Source organism: Protopterus annectens, chromosome 16.part0 (genome assembly GCF_019279795.1).
Source record: "Protopterus annectens isolate FY-2018-M chromosome 16.part0, PAN1.0, whole genome shotgun sequence".
NCBI lineage: Eukaryota > Metazoa > Chordata > Ceratodontiformes > Protopteridae > Protopterus > Protopterus annectens.
Genome location: NC_056750.1, coordinates 597,123,518 through 597,138,672, shown reverse-complemented (window position 1 = coordinate 597,138,672; position 15,155 = coordinate 597,123,518). Strand labels below are relative to the sequence as shown.

The 15,155-nt window shown below is 43.5% G+C and overlaps 1 protein-coding gene across 1 annotated transcript in view; it reads right to left on the bottom strand.

Moving 5' to 3' along the window:
* Positions 1-12,176, bottom strand: part of SAPCD2 (suppressor APC domain containing 2) — a 577,372-nt gene extending 565,196 nt beyond the window's left edge. Inside the window, exon 1 of the mRNA XM_044058792.1 lies at positions 11,367-12,176. Within this exon, the coding sequence (XP_043914727.1) occupies positions 11,367-12,039 (673 nt within the window). The 5' untranslated portion in view covers positions 12,040-12,176. The remainder of the gene's footprint in view (positions 1-11,366) is intronic.
* Between the last annotated feature and the right edge of the window lie 2,979 nt (positions 12,177-15,155).

Sequence of the window (15,155 nt, the reverse complement as noted above, 5' to 3'; positions counted from 1 at the left end):
CCTATCTTTTTCGTCAGTTAAGCTTAATGCTTCTGCTATTTCTGCACATTACGATACGGATCCTCCGATTTTCATCCAGCAATTTCTTAGAGGGGTTAAGAATATTCAGCCCCCTATAAGGGCTCCTGTTCCCACTTGGGATCATAACTATGTTTTGGAGACATTAACTGTCTCCTTTTGAACTTGCAGCTTCCACGGATTTAAAATTTTTGTCTTGGAAAACTGCTTTTCTTTTAGCTGTTACCTCTGCTAGAAGAATTTCGGAATTGCAAGCACTCATGGCTGTGGAACCCTTCCTTATTTTTCATCAGGACAGAGTATCTCTATGGATTAATCCCACATTTATGCCCAAGGTGGTTTCGGCAGTGGCCTTGAATAAGTCTATTCATTTGCCTACCTTTTATCCTAATCCTCAAAGTGAGGAAGAAAGTCTTTTGCACTCTCTAGACGTGCACAGACAGCTTTGTCTACACCTGGACAGGACCAAGATATTCCGGAAATCTGAACAGTTGTTTGTCGCTTATGCTCCTACTGTTCAGGGGAAAGCAATCACTAAGCAAACCATTTCCAAGTGGATTGCCCATTGCATCAAGTTCTGTTACTCCTATCATGGCAATCCGGTTCCTGTTAATGTTAGGATTCATTCTACCCGGGCTACTGCTACTTCAGCAGCTTTTCTTTGGGGGGTTCCTACCAAGGATATTTTGGAAGCTTCTACTTGGAGTTCTGTACATACTTTTTCTAAGCATTACAACCTACCTCTCCTAAATCCAGGGCAGGTTTTGCAAGGTTTTGTGACCGCTCCCTCTGTTTCTCCACTCTTGTCACATCCAGTGCAAAGCTTATCTTTAACTCTGCCACATCCAGCTCAAACTCCTGCCTTTTTGTCAACGCCACCGGCTCCAACCCATATAACATAGCTGGTCCCACTACCCTGTTGTAGTAGACCTTCTCTTTCACTCTTACTGGTACTAGTCTGTCACAAATCACTCCTGACACCACTTCACTTACTCCATCCTGCCTGTACTCTCTTCTTCACCTCTCTTCCACACTCACCATTACTCTGAACTGTTGATCCTAAGTATTTAAACTTATCCATCTTCGCCACCTCTACTCCTTGCATCTTCACCATTTCTCTATCCTCCCTCTCATTCACACACATATATTCTGTCTTAGTCCTGCTGACATTCATTCCTCTTCTCTCTAGAGCATATCTCTATCTCTCCAGAGTCTCCTCCACCTGTTCCCTACTCTCACTACAGATAATGTCATCCGCAAACATCATAGTCTACGGGGACTCCTGTCTGATCTCGTCTGTCAACCTGTCCATCACCATTGCAAATAAGAAAGGTCTCAGAGCTGATCCTTGATATAATCCCACCTCCACCTAAAACGCATCCGTCAGTCGCACTGCAGACCTCACTGCTGTCACACTACCCTCGTACATATCCTGTACCACTCTTACATACTTCTCTGACACTATCGACTTCCTCATGCAATACCACAACTCCTCTCTGGGCACCCTGTCATATGCTTTCTAAGTCTACAAAAACACAATGAAACTCCTTCTGACCTTCTCTGTACTTCTCCATCAACACTCTCAGAGCAAACATCGCATCTGTAGTGCTCTTTCCCGGCATGAAGCCATACTGCTCATCACATCCCTTCTTAACCTAGCTTCCGCTACTCTTTCCCATAACGGATCGATTTAATCCCTCTGTAGTTACTACAGCTCTGCACATCACCCTTATTCTTAAAAATCAGTACCAAAACACTTTCTCCATTCCTCAGGCATCCTATCACTTTCCAAGATTTCATTAAACAATCTGGTTAAAAACTCCACTGCCATTTCACCTAAACACCTCCATGCTTCCACAGGTATGTCATCTGGGCCAACAGCCTTTCCATTCTTCATTCTCTTCATAGCTATCCTTACTTCCTCCTTGCTAATCCATTGTACTTCATGATTCACTATCCCCACATCATCCAACCTTCTCTCCCTGTCATTCTCTTCATTCATCAACCCCTCAAAGTACTCTTGCCATCTCCTCAAGACACACTCCTCGCTTGCGAGTATGTTTCCCTCATCATCCTTAATCACCTTTACTTGCTGCACAGTCAAACAGCAAGAAAATTGCAACCAGCTCATAAACTCACCATAGCTGTACAAATCATAAAACTTATACTTGTTGACAAAACAATGCTAATCTAACTGGCAATAACTATGGCAAACTGGCGATAACTTTGTGAGAAACTGAAAAAAAATCTTTGTCCAGGAAAGCTGCAGACATGCAATTAATGAACACAATTTTAATTGGCAGCTCTACAGGACATTAAGCCCTGCCCCGAGCTAATCAACAAACAGTACGCATAACCAAAAGGCAATGAAACTGGAAGAAAAAATATAAAATTTATGATATTTGTTAAACATGTGGCACCTCACAGCCTAAACTGCGATACACTTCACAGCAGCATTCACAATACTTGTTTGAAATACTCAAATCAAAAAAATTCAAGCATATTTTTTCAAATGGAAAAAAAGCAAATAAGCACTTTTTTTTCAGGCAAAGAGCATCTGCTTCTGAGAATAATGTGGTCACTGGAGGTGGTAAACAACAAGGGTGACAATACTAAAGCCACATAAACACTAATTCAATACGATGTATGCTCGTAACTTTTGACATTTAGCTATATTACACCTTAGCTGTTATGCAAAGATGTAGTACAAACAATATCTGTCACTAATCAATTCTCAAAAACAACTGCACACGCACACACCTTCGCCCTTCCAAAAGTCTCCGAATTTTCAATGCCTACCTTAAAAATAAATAAATAAAACTTTATTCAGCTGCTTGCTGCTTTTACAGTATTTGTGTTGCCTCCTCCAACTGTATTACTTAATCTTGTTTTTTTTTGCTACTTGTTCTCTAAAGTGTTCAACTGCATCCTCTCTGCTGCATTTATTACTGCTGTCTTTAGCCCGTTTAAATTTTAACTGTTATTCTAAGCCTCTTAGTGGTTTAATCACTTGGGCTTTAAGGCTACCCCTTAGCTCTCCCTGGCTTCTCTTCCTCAGATTCTGACAAATATGGATGGGCAGTTTCCTACGATTTATCCTGCCAGCCTGGTCGATACGGGCATCCTGAGGCAGTGTAGCAACAGCCTCATTTACACAACCATCTACCACCACCACCCAGGAGCACAATTTGTGAGAGATACAATTACATAAATAAGCTAGAGTCTATGCTCCCTCCTTCACAAGCCAGTACATCTGGCACTGAGAAGGTTGTCAACACAATCACTACTCCTCAGACACTACCTACAACTACACAACACACACCCACATATGCGGAGGTCCTCAACAAAAACAAACCCAAGCAAAGGAGACCTCAGAGGCAAAACACACACGAGAACTCCACAACCCTCCACACCACATACCATGGATAGTCCACATGCCAGTGTCTCACAACCACCAAGGCCTCACCATAAACCCAACACATTAGTCATAGGAAATCAATTGAGACACACAGATGTGCCTCTCACCAGGCTGGATAAGGAGAAAGTCAGTCATTTGTCAGGTGCCAGAATCCACCATATCACACATGCACTCAAGCCTCTCAACAGCAGGTATTGTTATGACTCTGCCATACTCCATGTTGGTGTGAACGACTTGAGACATACTTCTCTGGGCTATATGAAGAGACCGGATTGAGCTCACTGAATGTGTGTCCCAGGCAGGTATGTCCCTAGCCTTAAGCAGCATTCTACCGTCACCCAGAATGATGCCTCAATACAAACAGAAAAAAAATGATAGACTAACAATTGGCTTAGTTTCTGATGTCATTCCAGGGGGATCTGGTACCTGACAGCATGGGAAGATATGCTCAACAGACCACAATGCTTTGCTAGAGAAGGCCTGCATCTGTCTCACTTGGGCCTCAGGCTTCTGGCAAAGGCCTTTGCCTCCCCCATAGTGTCTTTTTTTATGAAAAGTCATGAGGTCAATACTACCAACATAAAAATTTCACCAAAACGCAAAGGTCATGCTGCTAAACGCTAAGAGTCTAAACATGAAACTGCACTCTCTGCAAGCATTCTTAACCCTGGAAGATGCTGACATTTGTGCAGTCACATTAACCTGGTTCAAAGCTGCGGAGAGCACCCCATCCTTACCTGGTTACTCATCCTATATGCATTCAGACCCCAGACTGTGGGCAACAAAGCCAAAGGAGGTGGAGTTTCAATATATATTAAAGACACACACACCTCCAGGTTGGTTAAACAATATGATGCACAGAAGACACTCCAAGTGCAGTTAACCATTGACAAGACCCCTTTTCAAATTATAGCTAGCTACAGGCCCCCAAATTTGACATAAGATGCCCAACTCCACCTACCTGGACCTCTTCAAATCTATCAAGATTTAAACCTTTACCATGATCATGGGTGACTTTAATTAGTTTTTTCAGTCTATGGTTGGGTACTCATGCCAGAACACAAATGGCCAGAGATTCCTATATAACAAAAGGAAAAAATTACTGTCCAGGACCAAGAAGGAGCAGGTGTCCAACTGGAAGCAATCTCTCCTTACCCTGAACAAGCAAATAAGAGCACTAGTGAAATCCTCTAAAGCAAACTTGGGAGTCCAAATTGGCTACATCTACTAGAAACAATCATAAAGGCCTTCTTCACATATATCCGAACTCTCAAAGGAAGCACCCAGATCTGTTCAGAACTGGTGGTCAAGGACAGCGTATTACACAAATGCTGTGGATATATAGCCAATCTACTGGCTGACAGATTCAGCAAAAACTTCTGCACCAAGTCCCCCCATCAGCAAACCAAGACATCCCAGTACCTGACCCCCACCCCTTATCTCTAGGGAACAGGTCATCACTGCCCTCTCAAAGGCAAAAAATACAGCCTCCATGGGACCCAATAACATCCCTGGCTGCATCCTACATGAACTCAGACATGACCCTGCAATACCATTAGGCACCCTATTGAATCAAAACCTGAGTACCGGCTTTGTCCCAGCTGAGTGGAGGACAGCCACTATCATCCCTTTGCACAAAGGTGGAGCATCCACTGATCCAGGAAATTATACACCCATCAGCCTAACTAGCCTGATCTGCAAGGCCATGGACTGGATTATCATGGACCATATTAACAGGGGCATTGCAACCTCCAAACACTCGACCCCAAACAAACAGTTTGGCTTTGTCAAGGGGAGGTCATGTCTGTTAAATCTGGTTTACTTCTTTGAGATTTCACCAAAGTCAGGGAAGAGGGGAAGACGGTGCACGGCGCCTACCTTGACCTGGCCAAAGCCTTTGACACCATTCCTCACTCGGGCATAGTACATAAACTCCCTCAACTAAGCATCAATCCATATATTACAAAATGGGTAGCAAACTGGCTCACTGATGGAACCCACCTAATCAAAATAGGGGAAGCCACCTCAAGCAGTCGACCTGTATAACAAACGGCGTACCCAGGGACCAGTCTTGGGGCCTCTGTTATTCGGGATATACTTCTCTGAGGTACAGGTCAAAACCAGTGGACCAAGGCTGACCAACTTTGCAGATGACTGCAAGCTGGGAGCCAGTCATCAATTCCACAAGTGATGTGAATGTCCTCCAAGAGGGTCTCACCCAAACAAATGACTGATGCCAGAAACATGGCCTCAAGCTGAATTCCAAAAAATACATCATCATCCCCTTTCGGGAGAGTGACATCTCCACATATTATCACATTAATAACAATCTCCTAAGTACACAATCAGTACTGAGGGATTTGAGCACTCAGGTTGATGGCAACCTGACTTTTGACCACCATGTTTTAGTTGTACGGAAAGCTTTCTACATGGGCAATCTCATAAGTAAGGGCATCTCATCCAGGGACATAGAAGTCATAACATCCCTGTATTCTTCCATTATAAAGGTCAATTATTGTATACAATGCCCCCTTCGGCATGTACTTCACAAAGCATGTGCAGCAGCTGGAAAGACCAGAGGTTCCTCACCAGGAGAATTCAGAGCCTCAAACGCCTACCCTACCTAAAAGCCCTATCCCTCTACTCAGTTTCTGAAACTGAGAGGGGTGACCTCTGTTTGGCATATAAAGCAGTCTAAGACCATGGCCTTGATGGGACTGCTGCATATCCACAAGGCAAGCTCCACTCGAGCAACCTGCACACGCGACCTCAACCTGGTCTGTGATATCAATAGGACTTGTTGGCGGGGCATGTGTGTCCCATAGACTCCCCCATCTGTGGAATAGACTCCCTCTCTATGTCAAGCAGAGTACCTCATTATTCCTTTTTAAGCACAACCTGGATAACTGGATGGGAAACAGAAAATACACCCATGGGATTCCACCTGTGTCCCTGCTGGACAGGGGCTTTGGGTGCTGACTTGTCTAAACGTGGCTAAACTCTTGGCTAGGCTTACAAGGGCCTCAGGGCCAATAGCACAGTAACCTCCTATGACTCTCTATTTAATAGTACTCTCTTTCCAGGGTGGTAATTATGGGGCATAAAATTGCATATCCAAGACTTCCTACAACAAACAAATTGTTAAACCACACAACGTTTTGCACATTTAACTTACTGTTTTAAGGCGTACACTTACTCTATTGCTTATGTATTGTACCCAGCAACTTAAATTATTTCAAATTGTTTTACAAAGGAGGGTGGGTGGCCTAATGGTTAAAGCGTTTGCCTTACAAACACAAGGTGCAGGGTTCGAGTCTCGCAAGGGATAATTGGCTAGGCTTACAATGGTTCGCAAGGGCAGTTAGCCTAGTACTAACCTATGAACCAATATATTGTAACTGTGAACCATCTGTCAACTGACCCGGGCTAAGGCAGAAGAAAGCACTTTTAGCTAATATCAAAGACTGAAACAATACTGATTTCACGAACTTTAATCTTACAAAGACTTGGGAATGGGGTCCAATCCAGTCATGGTGTTAGAAATCCAAAAGACTTACAGAACTTAAACCGAAAGAAAGATTCAAGTGTGTATTTAAATGTGAAGGAAAGAAAAGAGATTCATTTGGGACAAAAACTGGCTGTTCCATGCGACTAGAATAATTAAAACAATGTATTTGTACCAGCTTTGGTGAGACATTAAACATTACAAACAGCAAGCCAACAGAATACCTAAAGTCTCGAAAAATATACAAGACAGATGCAATACAATACCATACACTACAAAATCCTTCGATCAAAATCTTGAAAGTTCAAAATACTAAAAACTCAAAATACTGAATCTCATAATACTGAAAACACATGATACCAACACTTACTATATTCCAGCACAGGTACATACAGAAACCATATTACTCTTCTCCATGTATACTGGAATATACAAGTATAGTGGACACAGCCCCCCACATGGGGGGGGGGTGCAGGGGGCTTGTCCCCCTGCTTATACTTGAAGAGTAATATGGCTTTGTCTTTTGTTTCTGTATGTACTTGTGCTGGAACCATACCTCTCAAGTGTACCTCATTATGAGGGGGTCTTAAAAAGTTAATGTTCCTCGAAGTTTGGGGTCTTAAAAAGTTAATGTTCCTCAAAGTTCCACATTGAAAGAGTCTGTCACAAATTCAGTGTTAGGAATTTTTTTGTGTGTGAAATCAATGGTAAATAAAAATTAATCATATTAATTCATTAAAGGATCTTCTTTATAACCCAGTCACTGGGGATGCACAAGCCAGTGCATTTCTTTGCACCGGTCCCACGCCCGGATAAATGGGGAGAGTTGTGTCAGGAAGGGCATCCGGCGTAAAACACCAATAAATACTTTAATACCGGATCGGTCGAGGCCCGTGTTAACAACGACCACCACCAGTACTGTTAGCCAACAGAGTGCTGGCAGAAATTGGGCTACTTCTGGCCGAAGGAGAAGAGCCTGAGACAGGAAGAGAGGAGAAAGGCTAGGACTGTGGTAGTGAGGGTCGGAACTTTGAATGTTGGCAGTATGACTGGTATAGGGAGAGAGCTAGCTGATATGATGGAGAGAAGGAAGGTTGGTATATTGTGTGTGCAAGAGACCAGATGAAAGGGGAGTAAGGCTAGGTGTATCAGAGGTGAGATCAAATTGTTTTATCATGGTGTGGATAGAAGGAGAAATGGCGTAGGAGTTATTCTGAAGGAACAGTATACTAATAGTGTTTTGGAAGTGAAAAGAGTGTCGGATAGAGTAATGTTTATGAAGCTGGAAATTGATGGTGTAATGATGAATGTTGTTAGTGCATATGCTCCACAGGTTGGGTGTGCAATGGATGAGAAAGAAAAAATTTTGGAGTGAATTGGATGAAGTGATGATGACTGTACCCAAGGGTGAGAGAGTGGTGATTGGAGCAGATTTCAATGGGCATGTTGGTGAAGGGAACAGAGGGGATGAGGAAGCGATTGGTAGGTATGGTGTTAAAGGAATGTAGAAGATCAGATGGTAGTGGATTTTGCGAAAAGGATGGACATGGTTGTGGTGAATATGTATTTTAACAAGAGGGAGGAGTATAGGGTGACATACAAGAGTGGAGAAAGATGCACACCAGTGGATTATATCTTATGTAGGAGAGCCAGTTTGAAGGAAATTGGAGACTGTAAAGTGGTGACCGGAGAAAGTGTAGTTAGGCAGCATAGGATTGGTGGTTTGTTGGGGTGGTTAAGAGGAGGAGTGTGAGGACAGCACCAAGGATCAAATGGTGGAAATTGAAAAAGGGTAACTGTGAGGTGGAGTTCAGGGATGAGTTAAGACAGGCACTGGGTGGCAGTGAAGAGTTACCAAACAGCTGGGTAACTACAGCAGAGCTAGTAAGGGAGACTGCTAGAGAGGTGCTTGGTATCACAGCTGGACAGAGGAAGGATGACAAGGAGACATGGTGGTGGAATGAGGAAGTACAGGAGACTATACAGAGAAACAGGTTGGCAAAGAAGAAGTGGGACTGTCAGAGAGATGAAGAAAGTAGACAGGAGTATAAGGAGATGAGGTGCATGGCAAAGAGAGGTGGCTAAGACTAAGACATCTGAAGAGTTGTATGAAAGGTTGGACACTAAGGAGGGAGAAAAGGACCTGTACCAATTGGCTAGACAGAGGGACCGAGCTAGGAAAGATGTGCAGCAGGTAAAGGCGATAAAGGATAATGAGGGAAACATACTCACAAGCGAGGAGAGTGTGTTGAGGAGATGGAATGAGTACTTTGAGGGGTTGATGAATGAAGAGAATGAGAGAAGGTTGGATGATGTAGGGGTAGTGAATCATGAAGTACAATGGATTAGCAAGGAGGAAGTAAGGATAGCTATGAAGAGAATGAAGAATGGAAAGGCTGTTGGCCCAGATGACATACCTGTGGAAGCATGGAGGTGTTTAGGTGAAATGGCAGTGGAGTTTTTAACCAGATTGTTTTATGAAATCTTGGAAAGTGAGAGGATGCCAGAGGAATGGAGAATTGTTTTGGTACAGATTTTTTTAAGAATAAGGGTGATGTGCAGAGCTGGAGTAACTACAAAGGGATTAAATTGATCAGACACAGCATGAAGTTGTGGGAAAGAGTAGTGGAAGCAAGGTTTAGAAGGGACGTGATGATTAGTGATCAGCAGTATGGTTTCATGCCAGGAAAGAGCACTACAGATGCGATGTTTGCTCTGACAGTGTTGATGGAAAAGTACAGAGAATGTCAGAAGGAGCTGCATTGTGCTTTTGTAGACTTAGAGAAAGCATATGACAGGCTGCCTAGAGAGGAATTGTGGTATTGTATAAGGAAGTCAGGAGTGTCAGAGAAGTACGCAAGACTGATACAGGATATGTACGAGGGTAGTGTGACAGCGGTGAGGTCTGCGGTGGGAGTGACTGATGCATTTAAGGTGGAGGTGGGGTTACATCAAGGATCAGCTCTAAGCCCTTTCTTATTTGCAATGGTGATGGGCAGGCTGACAAACGAGATCAGACAGGAGTCCCCGTGGACTATGATGTTTGCAGATGACATTGTGATCTGTAGTGAGAGTAGGGAACAGGTGGAAGAGACCCTGGAGAGATGGAGATATGCTCTAGAGAGAAGAGGAATGAAGGTCAGCAGGAGTAAGACAGAATATGTGTGTGTTAATGAGAGGGAGGATAGAGGAATGGTGAGGATGCAAGGAGCAGAGGTGGCGAAGGGGGACAAGTTTAAATACTTGGGGTCAATAGCTCAGAGTAGCGGTGAGTGTGGAACAGAGGTGAAGAAGAGAGTACAGGCGGGATTGAGTGGGTGGAGAAGGGTGTCAGGAGTGATTTGTGACAGACTGTAAGAGTGAAAGGGAAGGTCTACAAGAGGGTAGCGAGATCAGCTATGTTATATGAGTTGAAGACCGTGGCATTGACAAAAAGGCAGGAGTTTGAGCTGGATGTGGCAGAATTACAGATGTTAAGATTTGCACTGGGTGTGACTAGGGTGGACAGGATTAGGAATAAGTATATTAGAGGGTCAGCCCAGGTTGGAAGGTTTGGAGACAAAGCCAGAGAGGCACGATTATATTGGTTTGGACATGTGCTGAGGAGGGATGCTGAGTATATTGGGAAAAAGATGCTAAGAATGAAGCTACCAAGTAACAGGAAAAGAGGAAGGCCTAAGATAAGGTTTATGGATGTGGTGAGAGGACATGCAGGTGGTTGGTGTGACAGAGCAAGATGCAGAGGACAGGAAGAAATGGAAACGGGTGATCTGATGTGGTGACCCCTAACGGAACAGCCAAAAGAAGAGGATGATGAAAGGATCTTCTTTATAAGTAAAACCAGCATATTTTAACCATTCTATGACCTTCCTAGTTGAAGTTGTTAGTAAGCCATTAGTATGCGTTCCACATTTTGCCCATTTGTTCCACATTATGAAGGTTCATAGGCGAGTGTTCCTCATTTTGGAGATGGAAGGTTGAGAGCTTTGGCTGGAACACAGTAAGTGTTGGTAACCTGTGTGTTTTCAGTATTACCAGATTCAGTTTTTTGAGTTAAGTATTTTGAACACAAATCCTGAAAGTTCAAAATACTGAATCTCATAATACTGAAAACGCTCAGGATACCAACACTTACTGTATTCCAGCACAAGTACATACAGAAACAAATAAAAAGCCAAAACCATATTACTCGTCTCCAATAATCTTCACATATATATATATATATATGTATAGATAGATGGTCTCTCGTGGACTGGAGGCGGCTGTCCTGCTCAGGAAACAGGACTATAATAACAGCACTGAATGCAAAAGATTCGGTAAAACGGAGATTCACCCGATTACTATAGGGATACCCAGGAGATGCAACTAAGTACACCAGCAAAATAACGCAAAGCTAAATCTAACAGCAATCAGCATCATACTTACCTCGGGGACGCGATCCCTGCGCTGGTTCTTGAATCAGCGCATCTAATAGTCTCCGATCTGCTAGACTCTTGAGCTGCTTGGCACGGCACAGCTCCAGCTGTCGGCCGGTGTTGTGTTCATGGTACCCACGCTGTCTGTCCACTCTCACGCGTGTTTCCTCATGATCCCCATTCATAAACCTCACACCAAGAGGAGAAGGCTTCTTCTCCTTCCCGTTCAGTTCACAAGCTGATGTTCCGTGTCCTGGACAATGCTGCAAGTCACACTGCTGACGTTTGACTCTGTCTTCATCTAGCACTTGTGGGGCTGAAGTTCGAGGCTTGACCCAGGCGTTCTCTTTCCTACTCCTAAAGGGGAGTGCGCTTAAGCTACTAGCTCGGCTCCGCTGTCGTCCAGAGACCGATTCCAACTGCAAGGAGTGTCGCAGTCCCGCCACGAACTTCTCAAAAGTCAGATACCCATTGCCGGGTACTACCTTCCGCAGCCCGTCCAACACGCCTTGGGGTAACTCCTCACCAATTTCTGTGCCTCGCTGCCATCGAGACTCAATCTCCGAAATATGCACCGACCCTCGATGCCCATCATCAAGTATGTCGAACAACGTACGTAAGCTTTGCAGAAACGCTCGGGGCAATCCTTCAGTAGACGAGTCTCTGGATTCTACACGATGCATCCCTGCTGCGGTTCCTATTATTATAGTTTTATTTCCCAAATCACATATAAACGTGTTTTAAATACAGAAAAAAAACTTCGTACTGTTTCTATAACTCTTAGACTACTGAACTTGTTAATAAACCCGTCATTCATTTCCATACGACTCAGCGATTGGCTGCCTCTTGCACATTCCTGCATAACGATTGGCCGGGACCGACTAGGTAATCAGTTTAATTTTGGGTTTTGTGTGCGAACTGGCTCCCCAACTGTGGGCTGCCCTCAGGTGTTCCATACCGTACAGCAGGCTCTGCAGCCAAGGAATCCGGTCCTGCTAAATGAAATGAAACTTATCGTAATAAAATCTGGTTGACTCATTTTGTTAAATGGATTTTGGTGAACTTTACGTTGTCTTGCCATTCCTTGTTCTGATATGAGTAAAATTACAGTAGGGCATAAAATAAAAGTTGATATTTTCAAGTAGTATTCCAGCACGCAATTATAGTTTCATTTTTCCCAAAGTATAAAAAGAATATTATAAAAGCATTTGAATGTGATATTTTTTTTTAAATAGGAAGAACGATTAATGTAGGAGTGTAATTGGGCACGAGCGTAGATTACGTGTACGTTTTTCAAATACATACAAAAAAATAATACAAATAATGTGCTGCGATTTTAATTACATAGGATACCAGGACCGGATTATCAGAGTAGAAAAGAAGGAATGTCTTTTTTTTTTTTTTTTGCTCTTCACTTCAAGAGCTAAGGTGCTCGTGCAGGGTAACAGCAATATGCTGGTTGAGCCAGCTATGCTTCGGAAATACTGTACATACTATTGCCACTACTTTACTAAGTGTTACTGTGAAGTGATGCAACTTACCTGTCAAGAAGGGTCTGTAGTTAAAAGAACCACACAGCGAGAATGCAATTAGTATTACTTGTAGTGCAGGTATCCCTCCCAAATTAGTTAAACCTCAACCTTCAGACCACAGGCTGCCTGAGTAGTAATCCTGACAGTGTGAATCTTGACAGAGTCTGTAGCATCTATTGACATCAGCTTGTGGACAGTATCTAAGTGGGACTTGGGTTTAGACAGTTTTCTGTTCAGACACTGGACTGGTTGTTAAAGGTTTCATGGCAACAACAATAACTCTGGCCAGCTCAAGATCCTACTTCGTCCTATAACACACTATGCCTCAGCTATAAAGTAAAACCATTCTAATATCCAGCTACAGGTACAATCAGAGACAAGAAACCTTATGATATGGACAATTTATCAACTGGGTATCAATTATAAGCTTCTTGTGCTCCTCTAGGTTCCTCTGGATAGGGCAGTTTGGAGGGGGATTGGTGGGCAGGATGTTTCCACTGTCTGTTCAAAAAGCAACTAAATCTAACTTCCTGGTAAGTATAAAACGTAAATATTTAAGCTGGTCTAATCTAGACACTGGAAACCGATGGAGCGAGGCACCAGAAGACCTTGAGAGTTCTAAGACAAGATACCCCTAAGAATGGAAGCCACAAAGGAGGATTGGCGATATTGTACTTGAGGGCCTCACCACTTCGTTTGGTGCAGAAGTGGGCGTGTCGCGAATTGAGTGACAGATGTGTGCAATAGTCTGTAAATTACAAAACTGGCCTGTGACGGTCCTATTCTCAGAAAAATAAGTTATGTACCTACCATAACGTTCCATGTTAGTTGTCTTCTTCTCGCCTTCTTTCTAGCTGGTTGGGTTCGGAGCCGATCCTCAGCTCCGACTTGGCCATCTTCAAAAGCTCAAGAGCTGCTTACTGGCTCGAGGCCACCTCCTATCCCATGATGCCTGGCGCTAGATACCCAGATCTCGTTTGGTAAGTCTAACTGCCAATGTAAAAAGGAAAGAATCCTATCCTATAATATATAAAGCCTACCAGTGAGGCTACTAGGCAGAGAGGAACAGCCAGAGAAGACTCAGCCAGTGAAAAACCATAAAGAACTCTTCTAGGTCCACTAGGATAGGGGGATGGAGGGTGGGACGCAAGAAAGAAGGTGAGAAGAAGACAACTAACATGGAACGTTATGGTAGGTACAATAACTTCTTTATGTTAAGTTGTCTATCTCGCCTTCATTCTTGCTGGTTGGGACATTGTCCCTAGCACCTAAAAACCTGGGTGGCTCATCGGAACAAACTCTTCAGAACTGTGGAACTAAAATCAGCTCTGCACCTGGAGACCACATCCACTTTATAACGTGAAATGAAAGTATCTGGGTTGGCCCACGTAGCAGCTGCACAAATACATTCCATGGGCAACCTAGCCTGAAAGGCGACAGAAGTGGCTAAAGCTCTGGTGGAATGACATTTAGGTTTGACAGGCAACTCTTTGTTCCTCAGTTGATAGATTAATGTGATAATCGTAGTGAACCACCTAGATAAGGTTACTTTTGAGACAGGAAGGCCTTGTTTACCCCGAGCATAAGAGAGAAAAAGTTGGTCCGACTTCCTGATGTCCTCAGTTCCGTGCAAATAAAAGCATAGTTGCCTATGAACATCTAATTGATGCAATTTATATTCCACCCTGTTGGAGTGGTTGGGAAAAAACACAAGAAGGTCTATGGACTGATTTAAGTTACTTTCTGAAGAAACCATAGGAAGGAAGGGTTAGTCCTGAGAGTAACCCTGTCATTGTGGAACACTAGGTACGGAGGACGGGTACAAAGAGCCTGAAGTTCCGAAACTCTTCTGGCTGAAGTAATAGCTACCAGAAAGAGGGTTTTCCAAGATAAAAACTTCAAGGAACAGGATGCTGCAGGTTCGAAGGGGGGCAAAATTAGAGAAGCTAAAATCAAATTTAGATCCCACGGAGGGGGAGGATCTCTCACGGGGGCCTGAGCAGGATGGTCCCTTTCAGAAAGGCTTTACATAGCTTATGAGACATATTATTTTCCAACAGGCCAATGTGAAAATTTGAGATTGCAGCTAACTGAACTCTAATTGTAGCGGAAGCGGAACCAGCAAGAAAGAGTTCCACAAGAAATTCCAAAATATAGTGTACAGGGGCTGAAAAAGGGTCTATATTCTTGGCCTCTGCCCAGGAAGAAAAACATTTCCACTTACTAGCGTAAGTTTTTCTAGTGGTAGACTTGTGCGACAATAAGAT